At 34.2% G+C, this 24,556-nt stretch overlaps 2 protein-coding genes across 2 annotated transcripts; both read left to right on the top strand.

Moving 5' to 3' along the window:
- The first annotated feature begins 6,372 nt into the window (after positions 1–6,372).
- LOC116123438 lies at positions 6,373–10,778 on the top strand. Its single transcript, XM_031409211.1, has 7 exons — positions 6,373–6,577; positions 7,583–7,925; positions 8,423–8,620; positions 8,763–8,852; positions 9,027–9,085; positions 9,942–10,092; positions 10,169–10,778. The coding sequence occupies exons 2-7, from the start codon at positions 7,605–7,607 to the stop codon at positions 10,238–10,240; spliced, it is 891 nt and encodes a 296-aa protein (XP_031265071.1). The 5' UTR covers positions 6,373–6,577; positions 7,583–7,604; the 3' UTR covers positions 10,241–10,778.
- Positions 10,779–17,734: 6,956 nt separating this feature from the next.
- Positions 17,735–19,187, top strand: LOC116123466. The gene is made up of 3 exons (XM_031409246.1): positions 17,735–17,858; positions 18,572–18,803; positions 18,973–19,187. Exons 2-3 carry the CDS (start codon positions 18,600–18,602, stop codon positions 19,081–19,083), a joined length of 315 nt encoding a protein of 104 aa, XP_031265106.1. The 5' UTR covers positions 17,735–17,858; positions 18,572–18,599; the 3' UTR covers positions 19,084–19,187.
- Positions 19,188–24,556: the final 5,369 nt, after the last annotated feature.

The raw sequence follows: 24,556 nt of genomic DNA, 5'->3' as shown, positions 1-24,556 counted from the left end.
AATATTAACGGAAAGTAGGCGTTTGTCATTTCCAAACTTTTTGGATACCAACTTGTCTTTACGGAAAACTATGGGTGGGTACAATCGTTCAGCCTTAAATAGATATACAATTATATTTATTAGATATAAACTACACTATATACAAAACTTTAATATATTATAATATATTAATATAAATTTTGATTAATTAAGTGTATAATTGGAATTATGACCAAATAAAAGTGTTTTAATGTTATTAAAAGAATTATTTTTGAATAAAATAATATATTTGATTGAATAATAATATAATATTTAGTTATTTACTTCAATTATCAAGTTCTAACTATATCATTACATTATAATTAAATGATTACTTAATTAATTATAAGTTTATAACATTACATTAATAATTTAGTATATTACTTAATTAAAAAATTAAAAATTTAATTAATTATAACATTACATTAATTACTTAATTAATTATAACATTACATTATAAATAAATGATTACTTAATTAATTATAACATTCCATTATAAACATTACTACAATATTTAATTAAATGATTATAAATTTAATTAATTATAATATTATATTAAAGATTTATAGTATGATTACTCAATTCATTATAGTATGATCACATAATTAAATGATTATTTAATTAATTATAATATTATATTATAAACATTAGTAATTTACTACATTAGCACAATACTTAATTAAATGATTAGAAATTTAATTAATTATAATATTACATTATTAATTTATAGTATGATTACTTAATTAATTATAACATTACGTTATAAACAGTTGATTACTTAATTAAATAATCACTTAATTAATTATAATATTACATTAAAGATTTATAGTATGATTACTCAATTCATTATAACATTACATTATAGTTTGATCATGTAATTAATTATAATATTACATAATTAAATAATTACTTAATTAATTATGACATTACGTTATAAACAAATGATTACTTACATTATAATTAAATAATTACTTATTAATTATAACATTATATTATATTATAATCATTTAATTAATTATAACATTACATAGATAAATGATTACTTGATTAATTATAAATTTATAACATTACATTAGTAATTTACTTAATTGAATGATTAAAAAATTAATTAATTATAACATTACATTATAGATTTATAGTATGATTATTTAATTAATTATAATATTCTATTATAAACATTAGTACAATACTTAATTAAATGATTAGAAATTTGATTAATTATAATATTAAATTATAAATTTATAGTATGATTGTTTAATTAATTGTTTGTGTTTTTGTTTTGATTGAGGAATTTTATGTGAATTGTGATAAATTGATTGAATTCAAGTGTTGTCTAGAGATTAAAAGATTTATAAGTCACATTAGATACAAATGAATGAGTAATCAAAATTTGTTAGGGGTGTATTTGTAAACTTTTAAGGTATTTTTGTTATTTTTTAAACTAATAGGAGGGTAATTAATTTTTTATAGGATACCCGGGAAAGGAACTGGAACCCGCATTTTAGGTTTCGGTTCCTTGAATTTAGGAACCTGCACTGTGCGGTTTTCATTTCAGTTCCTTTTTTTAGGAATCTATACTGTATGGTTCTGGTTTCTATTCCTCTGAAAAATGTAGGGTACCCGAAACTGCTTACCCCTAGGTATTTGGGTTATTAGAAATTTTTGAGGAGCAAATTGGTATTTAATAGGAATGAAATTGTTATCATCCCGACAGTAACAAAATACTTTTCTCATGCCATTGCCACATGTCCATTCTGCTTCTCTTTATGTAAAGTAAAGTAATTGTCTTATGTTTGATTTTGTCTTGTTTTGTTGATTCACATTAAATTTTTATTATTAGATTTAATAAAGACCAAATTAACCTTTGTTAATCCTTTGTGAAAAGCTCATATGTTGAATCAAGATAAATTTAATAAGTAAAATGACCTCCAAATTTTCATTATAGGTAATGCTATTTGTACAAACTGTTTGTATAAAGAGAGTTTGTACAAACTTACGTAGCATACCACAAAACATGTCATGTGGTATTGGAACCCACGTAACTTAATATCATGTTAATGTTATGTGGGCCTTTTATGTCCCGCGACACTCACATGGTGTGCCATGTAAGTTTGTACAAATAGCATTACCCTTTCTTGAATTATTAATTAACGTGGCTAGACGGTGTTATCTTCTTCATTTCTGTTTGCCGTTATTACAACATCTATTCTATTATATTAAATTTGTTGAATTTTTTTTTTTTTTTTCAAAATACTCTATTCCTATTCTAAAAAAAATGGATGTTTGTTTCTTTACTCTCAAAATCATATCCTATAATATTCAACTTTTTAAACCCCCATAGGTTTGTTAATTTTAGAGGTGGAAAGCAACCCGTCCGGTTCAACCCGACCCGGCCCGTGGCGGGTTGCTGTTAATGACGGGTCGGTTCTGACCCGCCCGGTGACAGGAATTGGCTGGCCCAACTAGAACCACCAACCCTAACCTGCCGGGTTAGGCACGGGTTAACTCGCTTTTTGATTTTTGTTTTTTTAATTTTGTTTTGTTTAATTTTGTTTAAGTTTAAATGTTTAATTAACTTTTCAAATGAATAATTAACAATTTATAAATGTAATTGTTTTTAGTTAATTGTTAATTTCTTTTCAAATATCAATAATTAAATTAAATTAATTTTTTTTTTGTTAACATTCCAAATATTAATTCAATTTTAATACATTAAAATTGTAATATAAGAATAATTAAATTTATTCATTTATTAAAAAATAAAATAAGAAATTACAATAATTATTGCCTCGTTAAAAACCTCACCAAGAAAAATCCAATAGGACAAAAACTTGGTAAGAAAAAAAGAGTGCTATAATTGACAATTAATTTGTCAAGTTAAAATTTACAAAGCAACTAATTTGGGGTTCACTAGGACCTCCCTCATCCGTATCATCTATATTACAAAATTGAAATGATTCTATCAAAGTATCGTCGACAACCTCGTATTGATCTTGATGGCGCGACCGTTCCCAATCTCAAAGACATGTGAGGACTTCAATCATTTGTGGTGAAAGTTTAGTCCTCATTTCATTTAAAATTCTTCCACTTGCACTAAATGTTTGTTCGGATGAGACGGGAACAGCGAAAATATCCAAGACAAGTCTTGATAATACCGAAAAAATACATTTTATGGCTCTCCAATAGTCTAAGAGATCAATGTTGGCTCTCTGTTGTAGATTTACTGGTAACATTTCAGGGGTTGCCAAATATTGTTGAAGCTCATTACTCTGCGACTGCATAGAAGACAGTACATTAGTTGTTGTTATTGGTGGAGCTTCTGAAGAGGAGGTTGTGCTTCGGATTCGTGTCCTCTTCGGCCTATTCAGTGCACCCCAAGAGTAGAAGTCTTCATTTGTTTCTTCTAATGCAGCTTCCCTGGATGTTTCGCCTCTTTGCGGGTTCCCATACCTGTTCTCATACTGGAAATATACTTAAAAAAGTGTATTTTTTACGTCTCCTATTTGATTGGCATATGCTTCGGTTTGTAAATTTTCATATAAATTGTCAAAACCATTTTCTAAACCTGCTAATTTAATTCTAGGATCAAATATAGCACCTAAACAATAAATAAAAGGAATGGGTTCCCAATATTTAAAAAAAAAAAAAAATTTCCATTGCCTTTATTGGTGCATTTAAAATTACATTGTCTTTGTTTTTTATAAATAACTCGGAAATTTTTATAATTGTATGTATTACCAATGGACTAGTAGGATAATACACACCAGAAAGTTGTAAAGTGGATTGGTAAAAAGTTTTAAGAAAAGAATGAAATACCTTAGCTCTTTGCCAATCATTTTCTACCAAATAATGAGGACCTCTATTATTTGCTACAAAATAACTAATTATATTAGCATAAGGTAAACATGAATTAAGCATTAAATAAATACTATTTTATCTAACAGGTATGTCTAATGCAAAAGTTCTAGGAGACATATTTGATTTTATATAAGCGTCTTGAAATTCGGCATTTCTTTTATTACTACTAGTAATCCAAGCTAAACAATCTCTAATTCTATTAATATTTTCTTTAATTGTTTTCATACCACTTTTTACAATTAAATTAATAACATGATATGCACAACATTGGTAAAAAAACTTCAAATTGTTATATAATGAATAATTACTTTGAAAATAATCTATAGCTTTACTATTAGAACTTGCATTATCTAAAGTTAAACTTATCACTTTCCTAATAATGTCATAATCTTTTAAAACTTCAATAATTTTATTATAAATTTGTTCACCACTATGATCAACATCCATTAATCTAAATCCTAATAAAGATTTATTTAATTTACATTCATTATCAAAATAATGACTAGTCACACAAATATAATCTTGTTTAGCTCTACCACTCCAAATATCGGCAGTTAGAGCCACACTAACATGACAAGTATGTATTTTATTTTTAATTATAATTTCATTTTTTTAAACAATTTTATTAAATCATTTCTAGTTGCAGTTTTAGAATAACTTTTAAATCCTGGAAAAAATGAATTTTGAACAAATCTTTCAAAATATTTATTTTCAGCCATATTAATAGGTTGATCAGTTGCAACAATATATAAAGCCAACTGTTCCCTATATACATCAGAATTATAATGCCAATTAGTACCCATCTTAGTTATTTGAGTTTGATTGCTTTCTCTATTTCCATGTTGATTAATATGTTTATTAGCATGCATTTTTAAAGTACTAGTACCATTACCTGAATTAGTTTTATAAATATTTCCACAGTATTTGCATCTCCCTTTTTTGACTTGAACGCCATTTTCTGTCTCATAAAACTTGTCGAAATGCGCCCAAACGTCTGATGTGTGTCTGTCTTTGCTTTCGACGGCAGTTGATGATCCTGCCTCAGCTTGAGATGAAGTTGGATGAACACGACGATTACGAGGATGACTTCTAGAACCACCGGAAGCTGTTGGAATCGGGGGCATATTTTGAGGTGTATCGGATTCTAAGAATGGGAAAGCGGGACTATTTGAATCTCCTCCTGCATTTATGTTAGTAAAATCAGCGGAACTAGGACTAGGATAGTAGTTTCCGTCATCATTGTAATTGATGGGAGAGAAATATCTATCCATTGTAGTTGAAAAAAAAAATTGATGTAGAAGAAATAAAATTAAAGAAAGAGAATTGGAATATGGAAATTGGAATTTGGAAAATTGGAAATATGAATTAAAAATTGCAAAAACTAATAAAAATTAAAATACGAGCAAATTTATAACAAAGAGGTTAAGAGAATAAATGAATAATTGAGAGATTAGAGATTAGAGAATATGAGAGAATTTGAGTTGTGAGAAAAATGTGAGAGTTTAGAACCAATTTATAGGAAAAAATGGGAAAGAAAAATGACGAAAAAGACCCATTCAATGGCTATATTTCAAGGGTAAAGGGGTAATTTGAAAAATAAAATAAAATAAAATGTTTTATTTTATTTATTTTATTTATTTTATTTTTTTCGGCCAACCCGACCGATTGGCGGGTCTCTTGCAAAAGAGACAAAACAGCAACCCATTAGGTTGCGGGTTGCCATTGTGCGACCCGGCCCGCCTGGGGGTTGCTACCGGATTAGGGTCAACCCGAGCCGCTATCTTGGCGGTTCGGGTTTAACCTGCATTTTTACGGGCCAGGTTAGGGTTGACCTGCCTAACCCGGCCCAAATGTTCCACCTTTAGTTAATTTAACTAAATACCTCCAACAAATTTTTTTATGAATTAACAAAAACACCCCCACCCACCCACATTTGTCAGATTCCAGTAATCATCGTCGAAAGGTGGCCGAAATTTGGTGTAATGGTGCACTATTGGCTCGATCTGGCCAGTAGTGCGTCGATCTGATCTTTTCCAGCCAGATCCATCACGTATTTCGCTGGAAAAGACTAGATCCACGGCCAACGTTGACGGCCAGATCCGTAGCCACATCTGGCCATCAATGACGGCTAATATATGATCATCGTTGACTATCAACAACGATCATATCTTTTTTCAAATGTGGCCAAAGATCTGACTGTTAACGACCAGATATTTGACCCTAGATCTGATATTTTTCAACCAAATCCGTGATGAATCTGACTGAAAAAGGTCATAACGGCACATGATTGGTCAATCTAACTAGTTGTGCACAATGACATCAGATTCCGATGGTGGTAATCGAAATCTAGCAAGTATAGGTGTGTGAGGGTATTTTGATCAATTTATAAACTTTTTATTATTTGGGTGTTTAGCTGAATTAACGTACCAAAATTTTTTATTTTATTTTCAAATCTTACAATAATATTTCAAAAACACACTTAAAATAATAAAACAAACCGCGATATTACATGTTGGAATCTGTTAAAATCCGAAAACGAAATAAAGAAAAACCGATCGTCTTCTCCGTGAAGGAGAGCCGGGCAGGAAGAGGAGCAGAAGGGGCCTTGGCTCCAAAAAAACAGATAAGAGCAAGAAAATAATTTCGGCGGCAAAACAAAATCTTGAGTTTTATAAGATTTTCAGCTGTTTCGGCAACTTAGGTCAGTGAGTTTCTCTTCGTATTGATTACAATTCTGTTTCAGATCAAAATCCGCCTTTAGGTTTTTGGTTTTTACCAATAAATATAATCTTCTTATTCTTCTCGTAAATAGTGTAGTTTTACTGTTATGCTAGGAAATTTTGAAACCTGAGGAGGATTGATTTATTAGCTATCAATGTAGTTTGGAAAATACGGTCGCTTTATTGATTTTAGGAAGTTAAAAGAGTACAAAGGAAGAGGAGGCTTAGAGGTTACCATAATATGATTAGTTGCACATGTCTATACGATAGGAACTGAATGTTAGTATACTGAATTAGCTTAAAATAAGGGTCCATTTGGCTTTGAATTCCATTACAATTCCTTGTTTTTGTAAATTAGGGATAAAATTTTTTTTAAGAAAACGATTTTGGTTGAAATGTTTTTAACAATAGTTTTCGAGTAAGAACCCTAAGAATTAGGGTAAACTCTGAAATTTTTGCTTTGTTTTTTAGTTGACCATCGTTTTTAATATTATATCAAACATGTTTTCAAGGGCACCATAGGCTTTTTAATCATCATCTTATTCTTTTTCACAATGGTTTATGTAAATGCTGGTGGCTTCATTTAAATGATTCTACAATAGAGTGGGGTTTCCCTTAGCTTCTTATATTTCTTGTACACCTTTTGCTCATTGGGCATGCTTAGTTATGCTTTAGAGTAGTGCAAAAAGAAAATTGACATGCCTGTCTTCTTTTGACATAGTGCCTTCATACCAAGAAATTTACTTGGTTGTCTTACATGTTTATTCTGGTGTATAAAAAAATTAGGTTAAAGTAGGTGAGTCCCTTTGATTTCTTGTAAGATATTTTGCTTCTCTTGCTATATTCTTTAAATCTAACTTGTGTTGACGTTTGGTTTAATTCAAATTAGGTTCTCAATCTGCTCATATAAATATTGACCATTTGATTATCATTCATTCAAATGATGGTACCTATTTCTGTGGGTGAAATGTGGTTGTTATGTGCAGGACTGCTGTGGCCTTCTCAGTTATGTCAGAAGCTCCTAAAAGTTTTGCTGCATCCAGAGGTCATGGTAAAGTAGGACCAGATTACTTTGGTTACTATACATGTGAAGTAAAAGAGCTCTTATCACAAGATGAAGATTTCCTGCCTTTTACTGTACAAACCCCTGAAATGAGTAAAAGAAAATGTGGCGAGGTCAGAGGCCAGGATACAATTGATGGTAGAGGTAGTGGTGCTAGTTCTTCTTTTAGTGACAGCATTGGAGCTGGGCTTTCAGATTTCAAAAAGGAAAGATTGAAGTCATTACTAAGGCAGGGTGTGTTTGATCTCACACCGGAAGTTGATGAGGTATTTTCAGCTTTCTACTCCTTTTTATACCCACAATTGGATTGTGGAAATATACTTCTAGATTTTGTTTTTGCACTTATGATATTAGTTCAACACTAATACTGATATATTGTATGCAATACTATTAGGTTGCAATGATTTTTACTTTGGTCCATTTGAAATGGACAGATTAGTGAAGTTTGTGATTTGATTGAGAACCATTATGTAAGTTATTTTGACCAAGAATTATTGATTGAATTATTAGGAATGAACCTTGGCAGTGATTAGATGATGTTTATTGATTGGGGTATACTCCTTGGCTTGGATTGGTTTGATGTCAGTCTAGTCCTTAAAAATGTGTACGTATTTGTAATGATCATTCATGCACATTTGATGAGACCTCAAGGAGACAAAGTTTATTTCCTTTGTAGTGAGCCAGGGTCATGGCTAGCCTGTTAACTAAATATATTCCTTCACAATTTAAAAGTTTCAATAATTGTTTAACATGTTGAATGCAGATGTTGGATCCTGTTATAGCCATGTGTCAGTTACAATCTCAAATCAGAAATAAGAAGTCTTTATCAAGTGATATTGGTACAGCATCCAAGGGTCATGCAGTGGAAGTTCCTTTTAAGAAACATAAGACATCTTCTTCCTTCTCCTCAACCAGCATCCCTGCACATCCCAATCCCCTCAATTCTGAATCTTGTAAAGAGGTTATTTTGCTTCTTGCTTTTTCATGGTGTTTGGTACTAATACTTTTACTGTTTTTACATGGTTGGCATTGTGTTCTTGGTATTATATCTTGAGAAATTCTCGTTGAGGTATCTTGTTTCCATCTTCTTGTCTTCTTTCTAGGTGGATGGTGATTTGCAGTTCCTTCTAGAGAATGACAGCTTGCAGGTTGAGGAGATGTTGAAAAAATATTTTGATGAACTCTCAGCAACAGTAGGCTTCTGAATTTTAATCTAATGTTTTGCAAATAGTATAATATTTCTGTATTTAGCAATGCGTCTATGGCTCAATTTCAGGACTATCTTTTTAACTTTACGGTTCCTATAGTATGAACAGTGAGTCATTTGTACATTATAACTAAACTGAAGTTAAATTATCATTTTCTAGCTAGGGCACATGGAACAACAGCTTGAAGAACTTCTTAATGCTGTGGTGTCAAAGTGCAGGTATTTTTATTTTTATTTTTTTCACGGAATTTGTTTAAATGTAAGTTAATTATGTGTTTTCCAAAACTATATTGGCTCATGGGATCTATTGGTTTCAAGAGTCAAGAATTAAGATAAGATCAGATCAAATTGCAATTTAAATGTATATTTACTTCTAAGATATGGTCACTGATGCTAATGACTTCGTACAAAACTTGTGTGAAGAAATAACACTTAAGGTGCTCATGCACATGCATTCATACCTAATAATAAGATATTTATCTGGTTTCCTTCACCCATGTCATCTAAAAGGCTAAATGTTATGTCTCATGTCTTATGTCAAAGTTTTCGCCGTAGGCGATGTCTATCTATCTGTTATTACCATATCCTTCACATCACATGTCACTCTTACATTGGAAGAGACATCTGGGTAAAAAATTTGGGATAAAACTTAAGATGTGTAACATTACTTCAACTATTAACAGTTAATTGATCAAAGATTCGTTTGGGGAGTAATTAAAACAGGAGCTTAGGACATTCTAACTTTCTCCAAATTTAATTATCCCAGTCTATTTTATATTATACGGAAAACCAGTTTAGGATAATGCTTGTCCTCTCCACTTTTTCTTTTGAGTGCTAGTATCTGAGTTTTTAGTTCCTGCTTAAATTGGTTAATAGTAAAAAAGTGGGTATCTTTTTGTGTTTTATGTACCGTGGTTTTATGTTTAGTGTTTTGCCTTTACTTAGCATGTTAGGGCATTTAGCAATCTTAGCTGTATTGTTGTGCTGTCCTCTTGTTTTCCTGTTGGATACATATAAAATGGCATATTTTAACACCTTTTTCTGCTTGACTCAAATTTTGAATTCCAATCTACAGACCTATGACACTTTCTGAGAAGCACGAGCTTCGGAAAATGATTCAAAAGCTACCGCCGAATAACCTTGACCGTGTCGTTGAAATTGTCCGACATAATAAATCGGCAGAACCCCAATCTTCTGATGAATATTTTGTTGATTTAGAAAAAGAGGTAAAGAACCAACAACATGACATCAATTGTGAGTCTATATAGAATTATTAATCCTTTGCAAAATATTGTTTTTCAGGATAATATAACACTTTGGAGACTGTATTACTATGTTAAAGCAGTTCAGAAAGCTAGGGAGCTCTTAGCGTAGCTAACTCTCTTAATAGCGATGTCATATTATTGACAAGAATGTTGACATAACTTCGCAACACCAGTGCAGTTAGTTGATCAAGACAACATCAGCTTCTCACTCTCTTAAAAGCAGCTGTCTGGACTTCACAGGCAATTGTTGATTTTCTGAATTCTTCAAATGATTTCTCTGGAGAGTCCTAACTAGAGTATACATATTGAGTTCTTGTTTTGAGTAAATACAGAAAAGAGGCGTTATACCTCACCATTATCTGTTACCGAGAGCAAGAACATTCTTTTTGTAGTGCCTACAGCCTTGGTTCGATGATTGATTCTAGCATTATACTTTGGATGGTATAGGTTGAAAATTTGTGTTTTCGTACATTACGTAAATTTTGAAGAGGATATACATTTAGTTTTTAGTCTAAATTTGTTTTTCCATAATGTCAGTACTGATGTTAGGGTTGCTTTTACATCAAGATTACACCTTGAGTTGTATGACGTTTACAGCTCCCAACGATTTTCTTTGTCCTGCTGTTAATGGTATGAAGATCACTTAATTTGAGTTCTTGTTATTAACTACTTATGGTTTCATATTCATCTAATTTTAGATGCTGAATTAATGTTTGTTTTTCTGACTTTCATTCCAGCAGTTGACTACTGTTGAGATGAAAATGAAATGCAGCTTGTAAGCTTAATTTATGATGGAATTAGTCACAGTGAATGGTTATGGACTGAAGTCTCTATCTTTATCTCACCTTTTTACTCGTTCCTTTTGCAAGGATCAAGCAAACATAGATTGTGAACTAATGGGTCGCACTTGATAAGTGATGGAACCTCCTGTAAAATAAATCTAAACGTCAACCGCAATACGCAAGAGCAATAGCAAACAAAATGCGCACTCTGATAGAACTGAAATAGTATTAATAAATGATTGAAATAACAATTGAATAAGCAAAACACTCAACAGATAGATTCCTAGCAGTTCAAGGAGCTGGGGAGCCTCCCTTGAGGGAACTGGGTGTTGATGACCTTATCTTGCCAATGGATGAGGACGTCCTTGGAACCATAGAAAAGGGTCTGCATAGCTAGGACCTTGGTTGGTTGAACCTGGAGTTCTAGGTCTTCCGTGAGAAAAGAGGGCAAAGGTTGAATGGGTATTGAACTGTGCAGGCTGCGTTTCAGTTGTGAAACATGAAAAACGGGGATGAATACGGGCTGTGGGGGGTAGTTCCAGCTTGTAGGCCACCTGACAGATTTTTTCCAGCACCCTGAAAGGCCCATAAACCTTGGACTAAGTTTTTCATTTAATTTTTTGGCTAGGGACTTAAATTTTTAGGGCTGGAGCTTAAGGTAAACATGATCACCTAGAGAAAATTGGATATCCTGTCGGTGGTGGTCTGCATGTTCTTTCATATGGACTTGTGCAATTTCCAGGTTGTGTTTGAGTTCTTGGATGATGGCATTGCGCTCAAGAATCAGGTGGTTCACATCCTCCATTGGAGAAGGGCAATCGATGAACTTAAAAAGGATCAGTGGGTTACGACTGTATAGAGCTTTGAAGGGAGTCATCTTGGTTGAACGATGATATGTCGTGTTGTACCAAAATTTAGCCTAAGACAACCAATTTGGCTAGTGATGAGGCTGTGAACTGCAGAAACAACGTAGATATGCCTCTAAGCATCTATTCACCACTTCGGATTGGCCATTCGTTTGCGGATGGTAAGCAGAACTGAATTTCAAAGCTGTCTCAGAAACTCTGAAGATTTCCTGCCAAATTGGCTCATAAAAAGTCTGTCTCTGTCAGAAATTATGGACTTTGGAAAGCCATGAAGCTTCACAATCTCCTTCATAAAAACCAAGGCCACCTCTTTGGCATTGTAAGGGTGGGATAGGAGAAGAAAATGGCTGTACATGGTCAGTTTATCCACTACCACCAAAATGTTATTGAACCCCTTAGCCCAAGAAAGGCCGCCAATGAAATCCATTGTCAAATCATCGAATGATTGAGACGGAATGGATAGAGGTTGAAGCAGCCCCGTAGGTTTCAGAGTTGAATGCTTGTTGACTTGACATATGGAATTAGTTTTCACAAAATTCTGAACATCCCTCTTAATGCCTACCCAATAAGCCACGTTTGCCACCTTTTTGTATGTCCGAAAGAATTCAGAATGACCCCTTGCTGGACTTGAATGAAATTCAGTCACTAACTTAGGAATAAACCATGAGCCCTTAGGCAAAACTAAACTACCCTTGTACAATAAACAACTAGGGCGGAGCTTGTAATTGGGTCAATTGTTTGGATCCATAATCAGGTCCTGAATAAGGTGTTGAAGCTTGGGATCTTGTTGAGCTTCATTTGCCAAGTCCTCATATTCTACAAACTGGGTCACTGATAGAGAATTCAGTTTTGGTCCCTCCTCTCTTTTGGATAAGGCGTCATCCACCTTATTGGCGGTTCCCAACCAATAATGGATGTCAAACGTAAAACCCATCAGCTTGGACAACCATTTCTATTGCTCCAGAGTCTTAATCTGCTGATCCTTGAGGAATTGGAGACTTCTTTGATCAATTTTGATGATGAACTTCCTACCCAACAAGTAAGGACTCCATTTGTGCACCGCAAAGATGACGACCATTAACTCCCTCTCATAGACTGATTTCTATTTAGCTTAGGGTGAACATACCTTACTCAAGTAAGCGATGGGATGGGATTGTTGGACTAAGACTACCCTATGCCTTGGCCTGATGCATTTGTTTGCACCTCAAAAGGAATCTTGAAATTAGGGGTTGCAAAAACCGGGATAGAGGTCATAGCCTCCTTAAGCTTTTCAAAGGCCTGTTATGCCTCCCCACTCCAATAAAAGGAGTCTTTCTTGAGCAACATAGTGAGTGGTTGAGCTATACTCCCATACCCTTTAACGAACCTACAGTAGTACCCCATTAGCCCCAAAAATCCACATAAACTCTTCACATTTGTTGGAATTAGCCAAGAAACCATAGTTGCAATTTTCTGGGGTCGGCCTCTACACCTTTAGCTGAAATTAAGTGACCCAAGTACTCTAGTTTCTGCTACCCAAATAAACATTTCTTCTTATTTACTACCAAGTTATTCTCTTCCAATATCCGAAGGGCTTGTTGGAGGTGTGTTAAGTGGGACTCCAAATTCGGGCTGTAGATGATAATATCATTTAAAAAAAACCAACACAAACTTCCACATGACTAGCTTAAAGGTGGTGTTCATCAGTGACTGAAATGTGGAAAGGGCATTGGTCAAGCCGAAAGGCATGACTAGGAACTCATAGTGTCCTTCATGCGTTCGGAATGCTGTTTTGGGAATGTCATCCTCCTTGACTCTAATTTGGTGGTACCTCGACCTAAGATCCAACTTCGAGAATATTGTTGCTCCCACTAATTCGTCCAACAACTCTTCGTTGGTAGTAATAGGGAATTTGTCGGGGATGGTTATTTCATTGTGGGCCCTATAGTCTACACAAAACCTCAAACTTCCGTCTTTTTTCTTGACTAACAACACCGGGTTGGCGAATGGGCTAGTACTAGACTGGATAATTCTTGCTGCTAACATCTCTTTCATCAACTTTTCAATTTCATTTTTCTAGAAATAGGGGTACCTATAAGGTCTAATGTTGGGGTGTTAGGCTCCCTCTTTAAGGATTATGGCATGGTCTTGAGGATGTTGTGGGGGTAGTTTGGATGGCTAATTGAATAGGTGTGTATACTAATCCAAAACTGCTACAACTCTAGGATTGACATCCTTTTCTTTTGGTACAATCCTACTCTCAATCGAACAACATTCTACCAAGTATCCTCCCCTTGTGTTACTAATTGACCGTAACATGGATTTAAGGGAAACCACTGTCTTCACCAAAGAGGGATCTCCCTGTAAGCTAGCTCTGGCACCATCCACCTCAAATTTCATTGTCAAATTCTTCCAATTGGCACAAAAATCGCCTAATGAACTCAACCACGTAACACCCAACACAACATTAGCACCTCCTAACTCAAAAGGGAAAAAATCCTGCACAATTCTAACCCCCTATACCTCCAAATGAACCCTTTTACACACCCCATCACCCTTCATTGTGACCTCATTGCCCACCATAACTCCAAACAACTTCCCTTTTTCAACCGAAATTCCCAATCTATGCACCAACTCATGGGAAATAAAATTAGGGGATGCCCCACTATCAACTAGCACCACCACATCAGTCTCCCTAATTTGCTCCCTAACCTTCAAGGTTTTGTCAGAATTTATACCCACAATAGAATTCATAGATAAGGCCAAAGCATTACCTTCTGAGTTGGGTATCTCATTGTCATCAAGAGTGGGTTCAACTTTCTCAGAGTTGTCATCTTCCCATGCCAACATAATCTATAATGACTTGCTCTTACAACAATGATTTGGGTCAAACTTTTCATCACATCGAAAACAAAGTCCCCTTTCCCTCTTATACTGGTTATCGACCTCCGAAAGACACTGAAAATTCTCTCCTCTAAAGCTCGAAGCCCCTGTCTCTGACATTCTCTCTCTTCTATCTGGTGGTTGTGTCATTGTAAAGTGGAAGGTTTCTAGGTTTTTTGATGAATTGGGCCACCAAATGGGTCGGGTTAGATTTGGGCCACTGGATACTTTAGAATAGGGCTCTCTTATCCTTTTGGGCCTTAAAGAACTTGAGCTAGCATTTGTCAAGAACCCAATTTTTTTCCTCCACCCTATAGGCCTACTCAATAACCTCTTGAAGTGAATTGGGCCTTAACAACCTCAACTCAACTCTAATCTCCTCTTTAAGCCCATTGCCAAAGACACCCATTAATATTTCTTCACCTAACTCTTCAACAGCGCCGTGTGAAATAAATCCAAACACCAACCACAATACACACGAGCAATAGCAAACAAAATACACACACTGATAGAACTGAAATAGTATTAATAAAGGATTGAAATAAGAATTGAACAAGCAAAACACTCAACATATAGATTCTCAACAGTTCGAGGAGTTGGGGAGGCTCTCTTAATGACCTATGAAGAATTTACTTGATAATCACCTCCTACTCTCTCTCTTGACCATATACTAATTATTCTATATTAACTGACATCAAATCCCTCCTCTAAATATCAGCCACGAGTATATTCTTATAACAAACTCGTTCAGACTCTCTACACTCATTGCCTCTTCACACTCACTGCCCTTTACGCCTATTCTTGCCTTTCAATTTATAGATCTTGCTAATGAGTGGTCTATCAATAAGAGAAAAAAGAAAATGATAATTGCACTTGCAGTTATGTGTAATTCCAATGGTGTTTCGTTATTATTCAACAGGGGAAAAAAGTGAAGAAAACTTGGAACATGAAAAATTTTCAAATCTACTTCAAAACTCATCGCTAGTATGAATAATNCAATTCCTTTCCTCCTCACTATAGGCTTGTTCCATAACCTCACTTAGTGTGTTGGGCTTCAGCAGGCGTAATTCAGCCCTGATCTCTTCCCTTAACCCATTAACAAATATGCCCATTAACATTTCCTCTCCAAACTCCTTCAATGGTGCCATGTGAGATTCAAACTCCTCCCTATATTCAGTCATCGACAACGTCTGTTTTAGCGCCACCAATGCTTCATGCGCAGTCCCCTGGAACGATGGCCGGAATCTGGCGATTAAGGCCTCCTTGAATTCCCTCCATGACTTGAATGGCTCCCGTGACTCTACCCATTGATACCAATTCAAGGCTCTTCCCTCCATGCACACGGCGGTAGCTTCCAGGATCTCCGTTTTTTCATAGCGATTAATGGTGAAATATCGATCGCCTTGAAAGTCCACCCAAAGGGATCATTCCCATTAAAGATCGACAATTCAAGTTTACGAATCCTCCTGTCCTCCTTTTCAGTATCACCACTGTGGTCTCGTTCATGTCCCCTGTCACCGTCGGAATTTTGATTCCCAGAAAACGATGATGATTTCTCCTTCTCCCGGTATCGTTTTTCATCCTCTCCTCCCTCATACGCATTAATTCTCGCATTTCCGTCAGATACTCCTTAACACTATCCAAATTGACCTTCATCGTACTCATATCTGCCTTCACCATTTTCATTTCCTTTTCAACATTATCTATTCTATTCTCTATCTTTGATTTTACCATTACCCAAGCAAGCTTTGATACCAATTTGATGGAACCTCTTGTCAAATTGATCCAAATCCAACCACAACAACACAAAAGAGCAAATGGCAAGATAAAACACCAGCTGATAGAAACTGAATTAGTATTAATAGAATGATTCAAATAACAATTGAAGAAAATAGCACCCAAACATATAGATTCCCAGCAGTTCAAGGAGCTGGGGTGCCTCCCTTAATGACCTATGAAGAATTTACTTAAATACCTATCTCTCACTCTCTCTTTAACTATATACTAATTATTCTTTACTAAGTGACCTTAATTCCATAACTCTTATATTCAGCCACGTGTATATTCTCTTAACAAACTCTACTTCACACTTCTTCACACTCACTGCCCTTAATGCCTATTCTTGCCTTTCAACTTATAGACCTTACTAATAGGTGGTCTATCAGAAACAAAGTAAATACTGAGCTCATTTTTCTTAGTAATGTTATTTTTGAAAAGTTTTGGCAATCAAGATCCATAAGGAACTCTTGATGCAATGAACATTAGGTACTTCAAAAAGAAGACTTAGGATTATCAATTTGTTTTAAAAGATGAAATTATGTTTCAATTAAAATCGTTTTTGGTTTTGTAATTTAATTTCAAGTTGGGTCATTTTGATCATATAATATCAGACTGGGTTGGACTCAGTTTTGTAGGTTTATTTCGGTATAAGTTTTATCATTCTGATGGGTTGGTCTTTGAGCGTTTCTAGTCCTGCATGAAGAAGACTTTTTATCAGCCTATTCTTAAATGTTAGAAAAAAACCTATAGTTCATAGCTGTAATTGAAGTTTTCCTTATCTATTGAGTTTTCTTAGCCTAAAAATCATATGCAGCTTTGAAGTTGATAGGTATAAGAGAAAAGTGATTTAAATTTAATTTTTTGCATTTGCATCTGTATCTATTATTTAAGATTTTACAGGTACTTCTCTCTTTAATATGTATGGTGTGTTTATGAAAGAGGTTATCATGATTGTGTAAACCCACATCACTATGGGGTGAAAGTTTAAAATTTGAACCTTTTTTTTTCCCCATAAATACATAATATCAATACAGTTCTAATGTTATGCACTGTTATAATTTTGAGTTTCCAGTATTGTGTATATTATTGCTAATTTTTAATTTTAGTTGTGCTATGGCTGAATAAATTTCTACTTGATTACACTGAATGATATTTGATTTTCAATTTTAAAGAGGTGTTTGCAACAGTCCTATGTACTTTTATTTATGTTTTAGTTGGTTGTTATTGTTGTTATTATTTCATTTTTTGTTTATAATTTTTCTTTTATCCCTTCAATACTAAAGTGTTTACAGTTCTAATCAATATTAGTGTCTGCAAACTTATTCAGGATCAAGTACAGTATAAGTATCATTGCTGATAAAGGACTAAAAAAGCCTCTTTATACATCTGCACGTTTGAAGAAGGGAGAAGTTCTTTATTTAGAAACACATTCATGCAGGTATTTTTCTAGTCTTTTTTATGTGTGTTGCTCCTGTAGCATGATTAATTTCATCTGGGATTCTGAAATATGACGATTTATCTTAATAAAATTGTGTAATCAGTTGCTTTCTGCTTTTGTGTTTAATTTTTTTTATTTGTTTTATTGTCATTATATCTTTTAATGCCTCCTAGTTCCTACAACAAATATCAAATGAAAGAAATGATACTTGGATTACTCTCTTTGTGTCATCATGGGATTAATTTATTTGCCTTGTTGTGTAATTTGTGGCATTACTCTCTTTGTGTCATCATGGGATTAATTTATTTGCCTTGTGATGTAATTTGTGGCACAAAATCAAGCAATTCCTTGCTTAAATTCTTTTTGCTTTTTCTTTCCTGGAGTAGCTAGGTTCCAAATATAAGTTTCTCATGTTCCTTGGGCAATTGCTAAGTTGATAGAATTGGATTACACCTATATTTCTATGGACAAGTACATGCACCTTTGAATTCTAAATCCTTTTGTTCTTTTGGTGTGCAATTGATTTTCATTTTTCATTTCTCTCTAATACAGAAATAATCAGTTATTTATATTCTGTTTGTTGTGCTTTAAAGAAAGCTGATATATATTTACACATATCACATAATTTTCTTCAAATAGGAATTTCTGGAACCTCAAGCACGTATGACTTCTACTCTTTGATAATTTTTCTAATCTTGAGTTGTTATCTGAAGGTATGAGCTCTGTTTTACGGGAGAGAAGATGGTCAAAGCTGTGGCAGGATCTCAGTCACATGATTCAGATACAGATAAGTCTCAAAATCATCTCTCAAACTTTGCAAATGGTGAAAAGAATGAAGGTGATAATGCTATGATAGATGTTTTTCGTTGGTCTCGCTGCAAGAAGCCCCTTGCCCAAAAGGTCATGCGTTCTGTTGGGATCCCACTGCCACTTGAACATGTGGAGGTACTTCATCTCATAGTCTTTTTCATTACTGTTGCATGATTAGAACAAAGAAAGGCAGGAGCTTTTCAGTGGCACTCTGTTTGGACTGTTCCATAAAAGAATTGGATAAAAGATTCTGGTTTCATAAGAACAGTCAATGAATTGAACGTCTGTGTTTGATGTTGAACAGGTTATAGAAGAGAATCTTGACTGGGAGGATGTGCAGTGGTCACAAACGGGTGTTTGGATAGCTGGAAAAGAATACAGCCTCGCTCGGGTGCATTTTGTATCTTTGAACTGACTATTTATTTTGTTTGTGAGAATTATGTACAAGTACAACTATTTGTATGAAGCTAAGATTGATTTTCAGAATGCAACGTCTAAATAATATATAAGTTATTTTCATGATCTGGGCAAAGTCTTTTAACCGCTAAGGATTAAGAAACGAAGAGAAGGGTTTGGCGTTGGAAGTGCTATGAGTTCAAAGTTTGCGTGTTACCAGTTTATGACAATTGGTAGATTGATATTTTGCTCTTTAGTGAATAGGGATCTGATGACTGTCAAACGTCTGGTATCATTTTTACTTTGGGGAAGGTTGAATTTTTTATTCAATTTTATTTATTTATTTCTTTTGCATAGAATAATAAGGGAATTTGTTTTCAAAATAAGTCTTGATTTATTGGTTGTTAAATTTGTATTAATAAATAAATGGGCTTGCAACTTTTTAAAATTTAGGAGATATTGGTCTAAATCACAGTCAATTTATCCTTCAGTAACCGAATAATTACTCTTCTAATTGAAAATAATCTATATAATTGCTACATGTTTAATAGAATTTGTATTGATCAATATGAAATAATACAAATGCCACAGGATTCCATAGTTCTATTGCATACAACTTCTTAAATTCCAATGGAGTTGTTCTTTCTTTTTAGTCAACAACATAGAAGAAAAATTGTTTTTGTGTATTCGTTTGCAACATTTTAAATTTAAAAATGTTATTAATGATATATAATAATTAATAGGTTCTTTAGGTATACTTAAACTACAAATTCCTTCTCAACTTATAGATACGATAGCAATATCTCTACTGGTAATTTTTTTAGTGTTAAAATATAGGGATAACGATAATTTCCCACCCAAGGCTTGGCGTTATTCTTTTTCCCACCAAGTTTGAGAAAAACAATTTCCCAGCCATCTTTCAGATCTATTAGTGACATGGTATAGGTGACATGGTATAGTCACTATTAAGATAAAAATACCCTTTACTATTTGAATTCGAATCCAAATCCGTACCCAAACCCAAACCCAAATCTCAACGCTCCTCCCAAACCCCAACCTAGATCCCTTCCCTCTTTCCTTCTCTTTGTCTCTTCCCTGTCTCTTACCTCTTGTTGCAACACTTCTCTTCTCTTACCTCTCTCTCTACAACACTTTGGTTCTATTTTCTTCTCAAAAGGAAACCCTAGCTGCCATTCCACTTGAGCTTGCAACTGTCGGCAGCTAGTGCAACACAACCTTGGTTCAGCGGGTAAAGGCAAGCACTATCGGCAATGGAAACCATCAATTATAAATCAAGTCTCAAGTTACCACAAAAGCTTTATGAATCCGGCCATCAAGACACACAACTCTACACATCCAACCATTAACACACACAAACTCCATGAATCCAATGTTAAAGTGGATGCCCTAGAGCCAATCCACATATTGTATTTTGACTCTTTGTGTCATGTTTATAATTAATAAAAGACATTTTCTACATCTTGTAAATCCTATTTAATTATGTTGAGCCCAAATGTGTTTTGATGTGCCGAAACTAATTGAAAGATTGGTTGGATTCTAACAAGGTATGACTTATGTCATAACCCAAAAAAATTGCAGATTTTTCCTTATTGGAACGCCTGTTCAAATTAGTCGAACACCCATTCCTTCCTTTATAAATTTCCTAGGAAGTCGTTCCAAATGGAACGACATTGTTCCTATGCCCGTTCACAACTGTGCCAAGTTTTCTACTTCAAGTGATCAAGTCGTTCCAAACCAAATGACCACAATGAACACCCATTCACAACAGAATGACCAAGATGAACGCCCGTTCAATAGAGAACGACCTGGAAGAGTGATCAAGTTGTTCCAAGTCGAACGACCAGAATGAAGGCTTGTTCAATAAAGAACGACCAGGATGAATGACAGTTTGTCATGCCCGTTCCATAGTGAATGACATCGTTCCACTCATCATTCATGGCTTTGGAATCTTAACGTGAGTTTGCTATCAAAGAATGAACGCCCGTTCCTAGTGGTGGAATGTCTGTTCTAATCAAAGTCAAGATTTACGGTTAGAAGATTTAAGCTCAAAGCAAATCTTGGGATTCAAGTGTCAAACTTGAACAACCTTGACGAATGCCCGTTCCAGAATCCTTGAAGATCGTTTCATGAAGGAACGATATCATTCCAGTAAGCTGCTCAAGGCTCTAGAAATTATGGACTTGAATGAACCAACGATGAACGACGTTTTGTTAGTGTAAGTGCCTTAGAGCTAATCTTATTTGTATAAATTGACTCTTTGTAATATCATATTAATAATCAATAAAGGCATATTTTACTATATCATGTTACACATTACTTTATGAATTGATATATTTCCTTAGAATGGTAGAACTGTGACAAGAAAATCAAGTATTTTAAATCTTGATTGTGAGGACCCTATAATCACCTAAGGTGGATATTCTATAAATTTTTGTAGTCTCGGTATTATTCTGACCAATAGCACAGATAATATGGTAAGACTGTCATAATGTTAAACGACCCTATCGAAAGGTAGTGACAGTTCTCACATGTCAAGGTTGTTTGGAGACAACTTGGTGCAACGCATGGGTGCTTGTTGTCTGCAAGTTCACTTGACTAACCTACCAGAGGATTTCATATAGATGGTAACCCCATTGTCTATGGAATATTTTCTCAAACGAATGATGATGCATGTGATCCTTAGACTTGAGATCACTAGGGCGTCGTGTGTAAATATTGGTGTAGTTTGACATTAGTCTAATGTAATTCTCTTTAGGGTTATTAGTACGGTAGTAATTGATTATATTGAGAAGTACACTATGGCTATGGTGTAATGCTTTCTCTCTCTAGCTAGTATACTCATAAAATAATAGTAAAACTCACTATATATATATATNAAATCTTGGGATTCAAGTGTCAAACTTGAACAACCTTGACGAATGCTTGCTCCAGAATCCTTGAAGATCGTTTCATGAAGGAACGATATCATTCCAGTAAGCTGCTCAAGGCTCTAGAAATTATGGACTTGAATGAACCAACGATGAACGACGTTTTGTTAGTGTAAGTGCCTTAGAGCCAATCTTATTTGTATAAATTGACTCTTTGTAATATCATATTAATAATCAATAAAGGCATATTTTACTATATCATGTTACACATTACTTTATGAATTGATATATGTCCTTAGAATGGTAGAACTGTGACGAGAAAATCAAGTATTTTAAATCTTGATTGTGAGAACCCTATAATCACCTAAAGTGGATATTCTATAAATTTTTGTAGTCTCAGTATTATTCTGACCAATGGCACAGATAATATGGTCAGACTGTTATAATGTTAAACGACCTTATCGAAAGGTGGTGATAGTTCTTACATGTCAAGGTTGTTTGGAGACAACCTGGTGCAACGCATGGGTGCTTGTTGTCTACAAGTTCACTTGACTAACCCACCAGAAGATTTCATATAGATGGTAACCCTAGTGTCTATGGAATATATCCTCAAACGAATGATGATGTGTGTGATCCTTAGACTTGAGATCACTAGGGCGTCGTGTGTAAATATTGGTGTAGTTTGACATTAGCCTAACGTAATTCTATTTAGGATTATTAGTACGGTAGTGATTGACTATATTGAGAAGTACACTATGGCTATGGTGTAATGCTTTCTCTCTCTAGCTAGTATACTCGTAAAATAACAGTAAAACTCACCATATATATATATATATATATAAGAAAATATACATGTAGATGAGTATAAAATAATGGGCCCATAACTTATACAAATCTTTACATAATGTAATAAAGCCACAAAACATCAACTCGATAGTGTTGCCAAACCCTTCCGCTTCTTGACGTTCCAAGCGACCGCATCTCACCTACTACCTACAAAAACATTGAAAACAATGGGATGAGCACTAATTACTCAGTAAGTAAATCCGCTACGCTACTCTTCTATCTCTGTTGCTCATATTCTGAATTTCTTTCCTTACATCACACTTCTCTATTCTTCTTTGTTCTTTCTCTGTTTTTTTTTTTTTTTCAATTTCTAATTTCTCACTACTCATGATAGTAGGCATGGTATCGTGCATAGGTATGATGCAAATGCACAAATGCATAGGATGTGCATTTTTTTTTTTTCTGTTTTTCTATTTTCTGTTTCTTTTCTCTGTATTTCTTTCGATGCTTCCTTCCTTTCTATTCTTTCTTTCTTTCTATTCTTTTCTTTCTTTTCTATTCTTTCTTTTCTTTTCTTTTCTATTCTTTCTTTCTTGCCGATCGGACTCGGTTGAGGCATGGATTCGGAACCCTGACCGTGTAAGTGTATTCTCTAATTCTGGGTACAGTCCTCATCCACATGCACTTCTAACGGACTATATAATTCTTCTTTCTGATTCTGAGGCCGCTCACTAAAGGCGGCGTGCATGTAGGGCTAGGTCACTCACGGGTTCCCCATCGCAACAACCTTCTCTTCTCTTCTTTTTTTACACTTCTTTAAATAAAATTTCAGATTTGAATTATTCTTTAATCTTTCTCTTTATTCTTTGTTCTTTAATGCTCTTATGAGTACGTATGCATGTAGATAGGCTCATGCTTATTATTCTTTCTAAATTCACATGTTTGGATGGAATAATGCAATATGGAATGTGAACATGTCATTCTCTACCATCTACAAACTCATCTCAAGATAACAAATAATCATCCTCATGCATGCACTTCTCTTTGACATTTCATCAAACAATTTATATGCACACACAAACTCTAAATTGGCTACACTTCTACATCTCTTCTAAGCCACCAAAATTTGGAATCAAACACACTAAAATCAATGTCAAACCTGGCCAGGATTTACACTTCATAAATTCTACTCCAATTCTTTCATAATTCATCCAAACTCTCATCAAACATCAAGTACACAAATAATACTTCTCATAGATAAATTCTAACCATCATTCAACATCCATTCCATCAACAATTCTTCATATATAAGCACATACATGCATAAAAGAAGTTCTCTACACAATATTGCTCCAATCATGACTAGTGTTGGATTTACTTACCTTAGATGTGAGCAATCCAACACTTTAGTAGTCTTCCTTGATCCAACTCCTTTTTCTTAAATCTATGAACACAAATCATAAGAATTCAACATTTAAAAATTAAATCTACACTTAGTGCAAAGATTTTACCTAAGGATGCTTGGGATTGAAATTCCAATAAAAATAAAACAAGATCTATGAATTTTCCTGAAAAATGATTGAAAAATTTGAGAGAACTTGGGTGGAAAGTGGCGTAATGGAAGGGGAAGAATAGCTAGGGTTTCATTCTTGAACTCTTATATAACAAAATATTACTTATAGTTTTCATTTTACCCTTGCACATTCTATGAAATTTCATCTATGTCTCTAGTCAATTATCATAATGCCTATTTTATAATTTCTAGTTATTCTACTTTTTTCACTCCCACTTTTTCAACTAATATGAGTGAAAAACCAT

The sequence above is a fragment of the Pistacia vera genome, unplaced genomic scaffold (assembly GCF_008641045.1).
Source record: "Pistacia vera cultivar Batoury unplaced genomic scaffold, PisVer_v2 Contig142, whole genome shotgun sequence".
Lineage (NCBI taxonomy): Eukaryota > Viridiplantae > Streptophyta > Magnoliopsida > Sapindales > Anacardiaceae > Pistacia > Pistacia vera.
This window is presented reverse-complemented; position numbering and strand designations above follow the sequence as displayed.